The sequence below is a fragment of the Eutrigla gurnardus genome, assembly GCF_963514095.1.
Source record: "Eutrigla gurnardus genome assembly, chromosome: 16".
Taxonomy (NCBI): domain Eukaryota; kingdom Metazoa; phylum Chordata; class Actinopteri; order Perciformes; family Triglidae; genus Eutrigla; species Eutrigla gurnardus.
Window position 1 is genome coordinate 7133893 of NC_139927.1, and position 16306 is coordinate 7150198.

At 43.0% G+C, this 16306-nt stretch overlaps 1 protein-coding gene across 1 annotated transcript; it reads left to right on the top strand.

The window, feature by feature from the left end:
• Window positions 1-10616: 10616 nt before the first annotated feature.
• tcf21 (transcription factor 21) lies at window positions 10617-12465 on the top strand. The gene is made up of 2 exons (XM_084030510.1): window positions 10617-11478; window positions 12019-12465. The coding sequence occupies exons 1-2, from the start codon at window positions 11059-11061 to the stop codon at window positions 12106-12108; spliced, it is 510 nt and encodes a 169-aa protein (XP_083886636.1). The 5' UTR covers window positions 10617-11058; the 3' UTR covers window positions 12109-12465.
• Window positions 12466-16306: the final 3841 nt, after the last annotated feature.

The window sequence follows — 16306 nt, forward strand, 5'->3', positions numbered from 1 at the left end:
CGCAACATATTAGTAACAGAGCAAGGAGTGGATGCAATTTTCATGGACATTTTGTAGCTAGATAGATAGATAGATAGATAGATAGATAGATAGATAGATAGATAGATAGATAGATAGATAGATAGATAGATAGATAGATAGATAGATAGATAGATAGATAGATAGATAGATAGATAGATAGATAGATAGATAGCAAAGAAAAGAGCAGTAAAAACATAATGGAGGGATAGAGAAGGAGAAAGGGGCGAGGAGACGAGGTTAATCCAAACAGACGTGTGCCAGGTTATTTTTACGACAGTCCCATCAGCCATTATCTGCCTGCTGTGTTATGGTTAGGGATAAATACAGACCTGGGCAATACCAAGGAGGATGGGATGTGTGTGCGTGTGTGTGTGTGTGTGTGTGTGTGTGTGAATGTTTTCTTGTGTCTGTGTAGTTCAGTAAGTGTACGTATGTACTGGCTCTCCTCCACTGCAGCAGCCAAGGAAGATAACCACAACAGTTTATTCCATTTCATCAGACGATCTTCTGGCCATTTTAGCCCTAATGGACACAGAGCAGGACTCGCCGTTCTATCTTCTTGCTCAATAAAAGTTTCAGAGCCAGTCTGCTCGTGAGACTCTCTGTCTCTGAGCTAAACAACTCTGGACTGACTGAGCTGGTGAGTGTAGGGGGGGGGAAGGAAAAAAGAAAAAAGAAAAAGAAATGTTTGAGAGGAGTCTGTGTGTTTGTGATAAGTGAAGTAGGGGGGAATTTTGTGTGGGAAACAATTGTGCGAGAGAGAAAGAGAGGAGTCGAACAGATTTACATGATATCAGGATGTCTGGCATCGGAGTCTTCTGTAAGCTCTCCAAACACCTGTGTTTAAGGCGTGGAGGGAAGATAAACGAGGGGTTTTAACTTAGGCATACAGCGAAATTCATCTGTGTGTGTGTGTGTGTGTGTGTGTGTGTGTGTGTGTTTGTGCGTGTGTGTGTTTGTGCTTAAAGAATGTGACGTTATGTGTATTTAAAAGCCCTAAAATGATGTTTTTCATCATTCAATGCTTATTTAAACATTTCAGTGTTGCCTATGCATCAATATGCACAATTTTTGTTTACACACACCTGCTGCCTCAGGGTAAGCCAACAAAGTTTAGACGTACGTACGTGTGTGTGTGTGTGTGTGTGTGTGTGTGTGTGTGTGCGCACCCTCAACCCATCTGGCCATGCGAGTGTGGGTGCTAGCGGAGCAGAGGTGACGGTGAGTTTGGAGCTGCAGAGAAATGATCCACAAAGTTTATTATCTTTAATTAGCATCCAGGGGAAAGAGATAGATAAGGACCACCATTTTGCTGATAGATTTGCTCCGTGTTTTTTCTAAAACCAAGAAGAAAGAGTGAAGTAAAAAAAAAAAAAGCAGTGAAAAACAGAGTGAGTCATCATCAGTCCTGGAAACATCCAGATGCCTCTTGATATACCTTTATTTTTGATTTGATAGCTAAACTCAGTGCTGGAAGAAGTTCTTAAATCATTTATGTAAGTAAACGTATAATACTATAAATATCATCCATTACAAGTAAAGGTCCGGCATTGGATGGATTTTCCTGCTAATCCGAGAGAGGTTTTCAATCTTTTATTTAGATGAATTATTTTCTAGGTTTCTAATGCATGGATAGAATTTGCACTATTTTAAAGTATAACTTTGAATGGCAGTTTCCAATAAATTACTGGCTTCTAATTCTGCAACAAATCACAACAATCTCATGGCTTATCTGATTGTGAAACCACAGCATACACTGTGTATTTACTGTAGACGTGCAGTCAAAATATTTAACAATGAACAATGATATTTACATATTTAATTGTAAAAAGAATATTAGAGATGAAGTTGAACCAAACTCATTACCACATTCAGACAAATTATTAATAAGATGCAGACTGCTGCTGTCACATAAATAAGCCTAAAAAGTAAATAGGAATCAAACAGCTGGACAACAGCTGATACACCAGATTGTTTTGCTTGTGAGTGTCTCACCACACTTCTTTGGAATAAGAGATTAATTGACGTCATAGCTTCTTTCACACTTCTTTGGAACCGCAAACGACTCAAAAAACGTCTCAAAAAGCAAGAATGAACGAAAAGAGAGCCATGTACACAAACACACTGCACACACAGAATGCTGCTGCAAACATATGGAAGTAAAGTGATGACAAAATTAATTGTGAAGGCTGCAAGTCAACCTTTGAAGAGTGCACAGGCCGACACACTCATCCCAACCCGTGTGTTTGTTTGACCCCGTCCACCTCCCCTCCCCCTGCCCTCTATGTGTTTTTTTTTCAGTCTTTATACTACGTCATCACACTCCCGGGGCATTTCCTCTGAGCGTTTGAAATAATGACGCAAACGTGTTTACACTGTAGTCACCTAAAAGCCCGGCGAGTCCGATACCGACGCTAAAGTGCGTCGGTTTGAGACGCAGAGGGGCGTGGCGGCAAACCGGTGTTTCACTCCCTGGAAATGAGAATGTGCTGCTCAGGCGTGGGTTTAGAATTGGGGCGGAGAGAGGGAGGACAGCGTTTTTAGTCATGGGGATTAGAGATTATCATGTTCATAATTCCTTCAGCCAGAACACCCTAAAGTGCAAACTCACACCGAGAGCACAGCATCACCTGTTCAGTTTGACCTGGAGGTGAAGGGTCATCCTTTTGATTTCAGTTTCTTCTACGGGGACAGTGGTGGGGAGGGTTATTTTTAACCGCCAGATGGCGACAGAGAGCGGCATTCGTTGAAAGTTTTATCTTAAAAATGAAAATGCGAAGACGGCCATCACATTCACTTCGTTGTATCTAGTTTTCAAGGCATTGCGTCAGATACATTTTGATAGCATTAGCGTGTTCACTTTAAGTTAACTTCTAGTGTGATTTTCTGAATCAGATGTTGTGTTTTCTCATTTCTTCTACTTTTAACAGAGGAACCAAACATATATTATGGATTATAATAAAAACATTTAGGAATGTGGTATCTCTCCAAGTGATGTGTTCAACACTTTTTACGAGCTTTTTGCTCTTCAAATGCTAATGTTAGCCAGCTAGCTTAGACTGCTAGCTTAATCTGGCAACAATATAATACTACTTTTTTTTTTTCTGAGCTTTCTTAAAACTGCACACAGTCAGGCGTCATCAGAGGAAATATGCCAGATCACGCGCTAGCAGCCGGTATTTAGCATGCTAAACAATGAAATGCTACAGCTAACGTTTTGCAGACATCTGTTTGTGATTAGGCCGTAAAGGTGAGGTGCTGTTGTGTCTGTCCTCTGCTACTAAGTGGAGCTGTCTGTTAGCTGCACCGGAGCTTGGGTCACACTCACACAAACAAACACGTGCACACACTAATGAGCTCAAATGCACAGACACACACTTGTCTGCTTCCTGTCTTGGGACTTGGGTTCAGAGGATCTTAGTGGTCTCTTGAGATTTGATGTTAGACGCACGTGTGTGTGTGTGTGTGTGTGTGTGTGTGTGTGTGTGTGTGTGTGTGTGTGTGTGTGTGTGTTTTAATCACAACTCACATCTCACCTCTTGGTCATCTCCTGTTAGCCTCCGGTAGCATTATGTCTGCGTCTCACGGGAGAACCGACACACACACACACACACTCACGCAAACTCAGATTAGGTTGAAATTAGATGCGAGATGGTGCTGTTAAGGTCAGCTACCTTAATCTTCACACACACACACACACACACACACACACACACACACACACATCAGTTGAGTGATGTGCCAAGTCCTAAACAGCCAAACATGTCCGCTCCATTTCATAATTCCACATTCCTTTCTTTGTCTTTATTTCAGTTCTTCTTCCCTCTACGTTTCTCTCATAAATACAACCGATGACTATTTCATGTTTATATTACACAAGTGTAGGAGATTTGTTGTTGTATATACTGTGCCTGGCCTCGGGTGTACAGTGTGTAAGGGTGTGTGTGTGTGTGTGAGAGATTGTACACATTCAGCTGAATGTTTGTACAAGTTCCCTCCCTGTACAACAGGCCCAGTCCTAGAGGAGGGGAGTATCAGCGGAGTAGCCCAGGAGGAGCCTCGCTGCTGGGCCTGGTTGGGGCAGCGGTTCCCTGTGGGACCTGGAGGGAGATTTTTAGGCTGGAGGGGAAGCAGCCGGTGGAGGGATGTGCGTAATGTCTACACCCAGGAAGGCAGAGGTTGTCCGGCATTCGGGGCAGTCAACACATCTCTATCAGCAGCGGCTATCAGCGGTTCCGTACGGTTTATCCGGAGCTATTGGCAGGTTACGTGGGTGTTTCTGACTCGAGCCTGGAGTTTGTTCGTGCAGACAAGAGAAGGCACCCTCCCTCCGCAGATACACATGTAAAGGAATACATACATGCGAAACACACACGCTACCCACAGCGGTGCCTTCAGGGACCGCTCCTATCTCTCTTCCTGGGGTCTGATAATACGCTGTCTCCCTCTGCACAGTGAGCTACAGTAATTACTGAATGTCATAGAACGTTATAATCAGCGTGTGTGTGTGTGTGTGTGTGTATCAGTGGTCTGTTTAGTGTGCATCTATGAGCTAACCGGACCACTGAGACAGCAGAGATATGATGTGGTGAGATCATTTCATCTGCACAAGGGGAAGGAAAATGAAGTTCATTTTTATTTTTTCAAAATGAAATAAAAGCTCTGCACTTCAAACATTGGCGAGGAGTAAAATTGTTCATAATAAATAAGATTCCAAATACACAAACATTTATTTTTCCTCCCTGGCAACGGCTCAGGAATTTGCACACCTTATTTTATGCGTTAGAAAAATGTCCACATATAAACACACACCTGCCGCTCAGAGAATCCCCCCCCCCTGAGTAATGAGGAGGAAGAGGATCAAAGCACAGAACCTGATCCAGCCAATAAGTGCGCGGCACTGTTTATCATCCCTCTCCATCATCGCCGTTAACAACAGCCTGAGTAATCAGGTGTGAATAATATCAGTGACGGCCCAGCAATACATCGCTAATTAGGTGTGTGCAATGATAACCCCGACCTCATATCCCCCTTCATTTACAAAGATAAAGAGATATGAAATTCTATTGCATAAACTGTACTTTGGATATTTTTTTTACATAAAACGCTTGAATCTGAATTAGTGTAGTCACAGTATGAACATGATTTTGCAGCTGCGTTACTTGAGATGAGATGAAATGATAGTGAAAATATCCCAAACAACTTTCTCATTCTGTAACAGATGTGTACTTCACGCCACGTGATGAATACTGTACATGAACCTTTGAAGGTGAAAATGAACGCATTAATAAAACCACATTCATGCGTGTGCATGACAAGCAACCGCCCACAGTTTAACCCGGCCTGTATTCCACTTTACAACACAGGTATTAGTGTTTAAACGGGATTGAATGAGTCGGCTGCATCTTGGCTGAAAAGCTTGTTTTTTTTCCCCTCAAATGTTTTGACTCTATTTGTTTTGGCTAGATGGAGGTGACCAGACATCCAGTAACGGAGAATGGAGTCAGTAGTGGGGACAGTGGAGGCAGGGGGGGTCATGGAGGAGGAGGAGGAGGAGGAGGAGGAGGAGGAGGAGGAGGAGGAGGAAGAGGAGGAAAGGGGGGCAAACGGCTGCTGTGAAGGATTTAGTAGGGTGCTGGGAGTTCTGGTCTGTAAATGGATCAAACCACACACACACACACACACACACACACACACACACTGTCCAACTGTGTAAGATAGAAAACGGAGCAGTGTCCCCCTCTATGTATGTTTATAAAGTGAAGCCTCAATCACAGTGACAGAGACCAGACCTTTGACTCTCAAACCCACTGTCCTACACTGACAAGTGAAGCCACACACACACACACACACACACACACACACACACACACACACACACACACACACACACACACACACACACACGCACACACACACACACACACACACACACACAGTTGTTATCTGTGCATCTGATCACCAGGTCACAAGTTAGACCAGAGGTTGCAACAGAGGTTAAAAAAGTGCGACACTGTAGCAGAGCACATGCTCGGCCTCGCACACAAACACACTCAACCCGCAGCTGCATCGCGTCTCACTTACTTCCGACAGGCCACTTCGGGCACTCTGCCAATTCAAGTTCAAGCCAATACGACTTAAGTAACGGTGTGTGTGTGTGTGTGTGTGTGTGTGTGTGTGTCTGTGTCCTGAGCCCAGCCATCAATGCAGCAGTGCCTGTTGGACATTTCAACCACAAAGTCAGTCCAAAGCACTGTTAATCTCTTTGTTGGTTTTCTCTGCCGTCTGCATCGTGTTACTTGTCTCCTTCTTCTTCTTTCCCACGGTTGATTTGTTACTGACCTCCATCCGACTGTCTTTTTCTATCACAAATGGCTTTAAAAGTTACTTTAAATGGAGGGACAGACTGTTTGTGTTGATTTGCCCCCCAAAGCAGCTAGAATGGCGCCTGTAAAACAGTTACCTGCGTGTTTGTGTTCGGCTCAGCTTCCGGCTGATCTCAGAACTCATCAGGGCTTCCTGCCATTTCCCTCCCGTCTCTCGTTTTCTTCTCGTTTCTGAATGTTCATAATGCAGATTCATAAAGGCCAAGGATACACATACTTTTCATTTTCATTTTGAACTCGCTGCCACGTCATTTTTTGGGTCTTCTTATTCACTCAGGAAGTGAACACACTCTGCAGGGAGCATCTTTTTTTGTCGGCCTTGGCCTTCCATCCACATGGGTATTTGAAAGCAAAAACCGGAGCTTTATGAAACCACTTGTAAGACTGGATGACTCTGTGTAACAACCACAAAGGCTATTTTATAATGGAAAGCACCATTGATCAAGCTTGGAAACATCCGTACAGTGAGTACGTGTCAGGTTGCAAACTGACAGCCCTTCTTCTTCTGGTCAAACCAGTAAAATAATCAGAGATGGCGTCCTGATGATCCATATTGCTTTATGATTCACTCACATGTGAAAGCGCTACTTCAAAAAATATATAAAAAATGGTCTACTGGCCTGGTGTTTGGATATTTATTTAAAAGTTTGAAATGTTGTCCTTCACACAACTACAACCACCATTTCTTTGAGCGTACAAACAAGTGATATGAACGCCCAAAAAGACAGATGTGTATCCAGACAACACAGACGTTCACCTTCCCTTATTCAGGCCAACGACTTCGAGCACCATGACAACATCCCGAGGTTCGTTCCAGTCAAAACAACGTGTTGTTCCCGTCGTCCGATTGGTCGTCGAGGTGAGAAGAGAGAAAGCAGCCCTGCACTTTACAGATTTTTTAACATTCTCCAACGTATCAGACGTTTTCCTGCACGTACGTTCCACAACATCCAAATCCATCCGTCACACATATTGTGAAAGCCCAATACATTCACCACGGATGCACACCCTTTTGCAGATAATGTGCACACACACATTCCAGAGACCAACACACTCCAACTCCCTCACACACATCAGGACAAGACTCGCGGGTCATTAACCGACACTGTGACAGAGTATCAGTCTTATTCCGGAGGATCACAGTTTGCCTCCCCCCGGATGTTCCTGTCACTGAATATCAAAGGATTGTAGTCTTTTTGAAATATAATATGATATTTCCACTCCCATAAACATCTTCATAATTCTCTCTTATTGCCTAGTTTGTCCGTCACATCCCTTCCCCACCCCCACCCTCTTTACTTCACTCCCCGCTGTACTTTCTGCAACCTCTTTCTTTCGGTTGTTATACTTTGATTTTTTCGTCTTTTTTTAGAGGTACTTGAACCGAGGCGGAAACCAATTTGTGCATACGTGTGTGAGTGTGTCTTTTGTCGGGGGAGTGCGGCCGCGATAAGGGACAGGGAACTGGAGTGCCTCGACATAGATGGATGATGTTTTTCTCACCCCGAGCCTCACTCCGAGATTACAGTTTATCACTCTGCTCTTTGCAGCCTCCAAGCAACTACTTGCTTTCTTTCTTCATTTTTCTTCTCTTGTTTTCGTATAGCACAGAAAAATACAAGAGGAATGTTTTGTCAATAAACAAAACAATATTTTGCTTCCTTTCTCCCGTATGATTCAACTCTTCCTCTCTGAATTGCGTTGTCCTCATGATTTGTACTCAGACACAAGGGTGAGGAAAGAAGATGAGAGAAGTTTTTTTATATATGAAAGTCTGGCTTGTGAGAATATGCACTTATAAAATATTTGATAGAGGTCAAAGGGAATCTTAATCTTCATAACCAGGTTAAATATTGGGGGAAAAGAACACTTGTTGATAACCTAATGTCAGTGAAGAAACAGATTTCAGCGTCAGATTTACAGCTTTACGTTGTTCTCAGCTTCCATTTTTATATTTTCTCCAATTTAAATCAGTACTAACTTTGTAATCTAATGTAGAGACTATTTTTTACTTTTTAAAGTTAAATAGAAATTTGAAATATCCTGTTTTTGGATAAGGAAATAATGGTGAAAAAACATATTTTTTTAATGTATTTGTGGAAACAATATTTAAGCTTCAGGCCTCTCGAGTGGGAGTGTACCATTAGTACAATTTTTGTCATAAATTATAGACAGGAGGAGGTTTAGCTCGTTAGCCGTCTCTTTTTCGTGCACTATTAAATGTGACCTTAAAGTTGACCTTACTAAAAAGAATAGGAAACCGGTTGCACTTAAAAAAAGGTAAGTAAATATAGCTTAGTCTTAAGTTTGGTTTACTTTATATGTACTTGTTAAGTCCAGTTGTGGTGACGACAAACAACCAGCCTGTTAAAATACAGCAACAGGTAGCATGTGACCTCAGAAATTACATCTTTCGTCCTCACCTATTAAAGATGTTTGTACTTACAGCATTAAACTGTACCGACTTTGTATGATTTTGGAGCAAGAACACCTTAACCAATCACAAACCAATTGTTCTACGGGACAGTCCAACATTTAACAAAGGTGTCAGTGTGTGTGTGTGTGTGTGTGTGAGAGACAGAGAAATGATAACGACCAGAGGCATCAGGTGTCCCCCTCGGTGGCCCTGTGAGCAACATCTGGAACCCTTCCCTCCGTGGTGACATCACACAACCGGCCTAACCTTTGACCGCAAACCGGCTAATTAGCAGCACGTCCCTCCATAACTGCCAGGGTGCCCTCTTTTCTCTCTCTCCATCTTTCTCACTAACCCCCCCTCCTCTGTCCACCTGTTGCTTTATGTCACAGCGAGGAGGGGGGGGCGTCACTCCGAAGGTTTCCTTAACACATTCTTCCATTCGCATAAAGAGCCTTTGTAAGAATATTCGTTATGATGGCGGTGCATCAGGTTCTGTGTTTTAGTGGTGCACACGGGGAGAAAAGAGGGGCCGTTCTGTGTTTTTGTGAGCTATTTTAGTTCATCTTCCTCTCCCTGGATCTGTGTGTTGCTCTCTGGTGGATCCATGTATCTCAGGAGGTGATCATCAATCTAGCAGACTCTATTATTACTTTTCCACAAAGTGCTTTGATTTCCAGCCCACCCAAGAGATTAAGCCCCCTCCTTCCTCTCCCTCTGTCCTCTCACCCATCTATTCTTTTTCCCTCTCTTTCCGTCTGCTCCGTGTCGTGCACTCCCTCTCTTCTCCTTGCCTCCTTTACTTTTTGGATTTGTGATATCTATTTAATTCATTTATTTTAAGATGCTTCTAATTTTTCCAAAATGCACCTCCACGCGTTTCTGCGTTGTGTCAAATCTAGCGGCTTATACGCACGGTGATGACTGTTTGGATGCACTGTGACACCGGAAGCAAAGGGGTCAGAGGTCAGCTCTCAAGAGACACACCTCTCATCCGTGCACACGCTTCAGCTGTGCAGGCCAGACACATTAACCCTCACACAAACATGCACACGCACAATCCTGCACCCCAGCAAGAGAGATCTGCAGCTTCATGCAAACGTGCCGCTTTAGGAACACAACAGTTAATTAAAATGTAAACGAGATGCATGTATTCTTCTGGTGCAATCCAAAGTTTTCCCGCTTAAAGCCGCTCCGGAGACTTTGTTGTGCGGACCTTGAGCGGACCGGTGCATGGAGCATCGGTGTGGAATGATGTGGAAGGCCAAACAGGGGATTGTGGGTGCCGGGTATCCATTACATCAGAGGGGACCAAGGCGCCAGTTTGCCATTTGAGACGTGACACCCCCTTGTCCTTGCACTTTATCCTGTTAACGGGCAAGATGTGCTGAAAAGAGGCCTTGAGAGAGGAACAGGCCAATACCACATACTTTTTAATGGGGTTGAGTCAGCAATAACATTTAGACAGTATTTTAATTTCAAAAACTTGGATTTAAGGAGCAACGTAACCTCTTTAAGATACTTTTTTTTCTTATTATAGACATTTTTTTCATCCAGTTGCAAGGTTATGATAACCAACATTGCAATTACATCTACAAGATGATCTGTAAAAATCAAGTTTGAATATAAAATTATCTGCAGGTTTGGGTTTGAAAAGGTGCCTTGACACTGCTACAAAAAAAAAAAAAAAAAAAAAAATGTCACTCCATAATTCCCTTTTCTCGTCATTTTGGTTTTCAATCAAGATGGACAATAGTTAAAAACTTAAAATCTTATAATATAACATACTGAGCCTGTGCATTTTATTGTATAGGCACCAATGTTTACAGGTGGGTCATTAGTAAAGTAAAGTCCAGGCCTCACTGAAGTTATTGAATGGGTTCAAGGGGGTTCCTTGTATTAAAAAGACAATTCTGTCCTCTAAAAGGAACACATTGTTGAATTAAACGATGTAGCCTATACTCTGCATTTTACTGGGGACCATCCAGTGTGTCTTGGGGTCCTGGAAGCCTCTGGGGACCAGCATGGTCAGCAGCAGTGTCTCCTCCCAGCATGAGGCAACGCCCTCTCCGGCCCATATGCAGATATAAAGTCCGTTCCTCTGCGCTCTCTCCACGCACAGTGAGCGGTTGATGAGCACGCATCTCCAAGGCGCGCTTTGGTTCCTTCGCCCTGTTCCTGCCTGTCCAGCCTCGGCTTCCCGCTCCCATGCTTTGAGCGCGCTCCCAGTCCACCATGTCCACCGGGTCTCTCAGCGACGTCGACGACGAGCTCCTGGACGGCATCCTGAAGTTCGGCTCCTCCGGCAAAGACTCCAACGAGAGCACGGAGGAGAGCTCCAACGGCGAGGGCACGTGCGCGAACGACGCGCCGGGCAAGAAACGGAAGACTTCCCGGAAGACGGCACCCAAGGGTGTGGCACAGCAGGAGGGCAAGCCGGTGCAGAGGAACGCGGCCAACGCCCGGGAGAGAGCCAGGATGCGCGTCCTGTCCAAGGCGTTCTCCCGCCTGAAGACCACCTTGCCTTGGGTGCCCGCGGACACCAAGCTCTCCAAGCTGGACACGCTGCGCCTGGCCTCCAGCTACATCGCGCACCTCCGGCAGATTCTGGCCAACGACAAATATGAAAACGGATATATCCACCCCGTCAACCTGGTGAGACTCCGGGGTAGAGTGGAGGGGGGGGGGGCAACTGGAAGTGTATTCATAGAGACTAAAATCTGAGTGAGGGACACTTAAAATAATTGTATTTTTGTTGCTTTGTTTGCAAACATTATTCCTCATCATGTTTTAGTATTTTAACCTGGCAAACTCCTGCTAGTCAGCTGGTAGCAGGTGCACGAGATCAATCATCCGTTTCTATGCATGCTGACTGTTTATACGCAAATCAGAGAAAGTATCACCATATATGAGGCATACATAATTCACAGGTCCACAAATTATTTATTATAATAATTTATTGTGTATTTTTCGAAATAATCACTTCATGAAAATGGCTCCAATAATTGTGATTTACCCCAAACATCATAGCGGATCATTTAAGATGCAAAACAACTGTAAACTCGTCGTTCCGCCGATCAGACCCATTTAAACGTGCTCTAGGCTATACGATGTTAATGCATAAACATAGTGGCAGGAATTGATTCTGTTCTATTGGAAGCTGTTGGTCCTAATTGATTGTGTTTCCCTCCGCAGACGTGGCCCTTCATGGTCGCAGGTAAGCCGGAGAACGAGTTGAAGGAGATGCTGAACACAACGAGGTTATGTGGAACAACGGCGTCCTGACCTCTGTGCGTTTTTAAAGGAAATGTCTTCTTCTTTTTTTTTTTAAAGACAAAACCAAAACCAAAAAAAAAAAAAAGGATTGTGACTGACCTGCACGTCTCATCTCCGCAGACTTCGAGTGGGAATAACGGAGAGAGAGAATCTCCTTCGTTCCCGTAAAGACTATTTTATTTAAATGCATCCTGTCTCTTCTTTGCTGGTTCAAAGATTAAACTGCGTGCTTTTTTTTAATATACTCTGCAGATGCATTTCCCCCTCGTGCAGGCCTGTTACGGCGGCTCCATTATAATGGATGCGCACGCGAGAAGTGTCTCAAATTGTACAGATTACTTGTATATAAAATATATTTGTACCACGTTTTGCAGCCTGTGTACTGAATGTTTATTTATCCTGTGTGTGGGCCCGATGCGTTGACCCGGTAACCCCTCTTATCACTGCACTCCTTCGGAATAGCGGAACGTGAGCGCAGGCCGAGCGCGCGCGCAGATAAGCCCCCCCCCCCTTGTTTCTAGAAGATAACAGTGTGACGCGGTTGTCGTTGCGTAAACAAACTTTAGCTCTCAAAGCTGATTTTGAAAGCCCTAAAAGCAGTTAGTGCTCTTGTAGTTTAAACAAGTCAAATGGAGGTTTATCTGCCTGACTGTTCATTGATGGATGGAAGAAAAACAAAAGGGGAGCCTCATTTAAAGCTAATTAACTGTTAGATGTGCTCTGATTGGATGGACTATTTAGGATTCAGCCAATCAGAAGTGCGGCCCAAAATTGTTGGAGTTCAGAGGAGATTTTAAACATGTTTTATTATTGTAGGAAATCCTACGGGTTGAGCTTTAATCCCGCCCAGCCCCGCTGTTTTAATTCGTTCGGGTTGTGACCGCTATGTTTACATCGTGATGACAGTTATTTATGCAGTCTGACACGAGGCTCCCCCTCTTTTCTTTTTTCTTTTTTTTTAGACGGAATCCCTCTCCTTTCTCCCCCTTATATGCACAGCTCTCTCTAACAATATGGTCCAATCACTGCTTAATAAAGATGCATAACTGCACTCAATTTAAAGGCCACACTCTAATAAAACACAAATGTTTACTCTTTTTTAATTAATTACTTTATTATTTTTATTTTGGGGGCAAATATTGTAGCCCATTTCAAATACAAAATAAAGCTACTGGTTATAGATATGCACAATTTGATGAGTTAATAACACATGATGCATTGTTATAAATATGGAACAGAAGAGACCATGTCCATCTAATTATAGTTAGTTGCCTGAATGTTAAGGTCACAGGGCCCTGCCAAGATTATTAAGTGTTTTTTTTTTTACATAAAAGAGGTCCACTTTAAATATCTGCCATGTATTCCATCTAGGAATCAGCCTAAAATAACCCCAGTGTGTTATTATAAACACACAGTAAACTCCCTTTACATCACAACACTAAAACCTTCAGATCTACTGAAGAATTACAGGACATGAGATCAGCGTCTCCAGCGTTAAAATGCTGCTAACACAATAATGTCTCAGTAATTATAATCCAATCATTTAACCCGGATTTGATCCATTCGACATCCTATGAGTTTTGATCAATTGACTACCTTTTGCTAAAAAACAATACTTGTATGGAAATATTATAAATATTGCTACTTTGTAAGTAAAACAGCCCGAATATGAGTCAATGATAAGCATAAACTGAACAAATGATTCTGTATTTACAAATCATTACTGTTGAATATTTCAGTTACATTCATTCAAGTGAAATGTAATTTTTGACTTTGGAATATACAGCTTTTTACAAAATAACAACTCAAGGTGTCTTATGTTTTTTTTTTTCCTTCAGCTTTCAACAGCATCCCACGGTCTTTGAGAAAGAGTTTCCTCGGTTGTCATGGAGATATTTACACCATCACTGAGGCTGCTAATTTGGGTTTATTCATCATTCATTTTTGGTGACTAGCAGGAGGGATGTGGCTGATTCTCATTACCTCGTTGTCTTTGCATATGTATAAAAGGACAGTACCAAGTATGCTTTAACAGGAATAAGATTGAGTGCCGTGGTAATAAAAGAGTCCCACCGACATCTCTTCAAGGACCCTCACCTAATACATCAGCGGCGGCGTGGCAGGGGCCTCGCCGCCACCTCAAAGGGACCACCGGGGAGAAAATAAACTTGGCCGCCTCTCTCATGGGGCCAGCTGCAGAGAGCGAGAGAGGAAGAGAGATAGAGATGGGGGGGGGAGGGGTCTGCATGAGAGCGGGGCCGGGATTCCCATACTTGCTAATTGTTTTGTTGGACGTCTGCCCAAACTGTCATGTGAAAAAAAAAAAAATGTCCACGGACTGAGAGGAGGGGGGGAAAAAAATCACATTGCGTTCTATCTGATGTCATGTTTACCATCTACCCTCCGATCACTTACTTCATATTGGCATGGCTGGTTTTCAAGGGGTGATATGGCTAATGCACTGGAGCAGCGTTAAGGCTATAATCAACAGTTTATACTGTGCATTCCAACATCTCTCTCCGTCTGCCTATATATATATAAATATTAGACAGATATATGAGCCAGTGGAGAGACATTTTATAATGTGATTTTTCATTCATTGTACTTTATTCATTCTAAAGATCTCCTCAACACATCCCTCTTTCCATTATGTTGCTACAGTACGTGTCATCCCATCCCAAAACTGTCCCTGAGGCCCCACCCTAACGCGTTCATCATCTCTGATCGTAGCATCGCAAGACTGCCATCTTCTGGACAAAATATAAGGTGTTTTGAGGAAAATCTTTGGACCTGCCAAACACACTTCAGGCATCTATAATACCCATGAGTGATAGTGTTACACCGGCATGTAATCCCTTACAGTTTACAGTCCCTGCAGTTTGAACATGGATTGTGGAAAATATACTGAAAGACACAAGATAAATAGTGTTTGGTCATTGGACTGAACGGCTGTGGCATCAAGGTCCAGAATTTGCTTTTTGCAGCAAAGATAAAGCCGTCCATGTTCATCTATAATGCATATAGCTGTCATTTTGCTGTCTATTGATGTCTTGTCAGGAAGATGGAGATATGGGGGGCTTCTTTACCTCCTTTAAAAGCAAAATCTGACTGTTTTTGATGTTTTTGATGAACTGTTGGCAAGCTCTCGGATTAAAAAGTAGAGCTCAAAGATGAATTGAGACATGTGCACGCAATAATGGGCATGTGAGAAATGCCAAATGGTCGTTCACCGACGAGGGTATAAGTGTTGTGATGGGGCTACAATTCTCTGTTAATATATCACTTTTAATCTCCATGAATAAATAAGTAGTAGCAGCATCATATAGAGTTTTAAGGGCTGCAAAACACCAACAGGACACTTAATTGTATGCGCAAATATGAAAACTAAGTCTGCTTGGCTTCTAAATGGCTCATTAACTCAATGTTGAGTCATCTGCTCCTCAACATCAGTCCCTCGTATTATTATTGGCAATTATTTAGACGCTCAATAGTTGTGTATTGTGTTAAAATAATCATTTAAGATGGAATATTGTGTTAAAATAATAATTTGAGATGGCACACTGATGCCCATCACTTATGATAAAATAAGTGTTTAAATATACTTTTAACAAACCTGCTAACAGTATCTATGTATACCAGTAGGTGGCGGCAGAGGATCCCGTAAAAGAAAAAAGCTGTGAACGTCAACAAAAGCCATAAGGTCAAGAAATAGAGAGGAATGAGACGAAAGAAACAAAGAGGCACCGCATGGATCTTTGAGTTTCCTGGGATATTTAAAAATCTAAATGGAACACAGCCAGATGACACACTAGAGACGAGGTCGGGGTCAGGGGTCATGAGGACTGAGGAAGCTTCACTCAAATTGTGTGTTTGGATCAAATAGTGGAGACTGATGTGACCTCAGTGCCTCTTGTGCTTTGTCAACAGTAGATACCGTTGGATGTGTTGGATGTGAGTGTGTGTCGCTTTAAAGTATACAAAGCCGCAAGCTCATCGTGCATTTAAAAAAAACATACTAACATGACGGAGGTTAAGGAACAGATGGTCGTGGTGTCAATTTGTATCAGATGGTATGGCAGGCTGGGCAGCCTGGCACAGCAGCACCCATGCTTATTGGCATGCTTACACCCCGTGTGTGTGTGTGTGTGTGCGTGTTAGTGTGTGTGCGCGTGTGTGTGTTGGCATCGGTTTGTGGTTATTAAAGGAG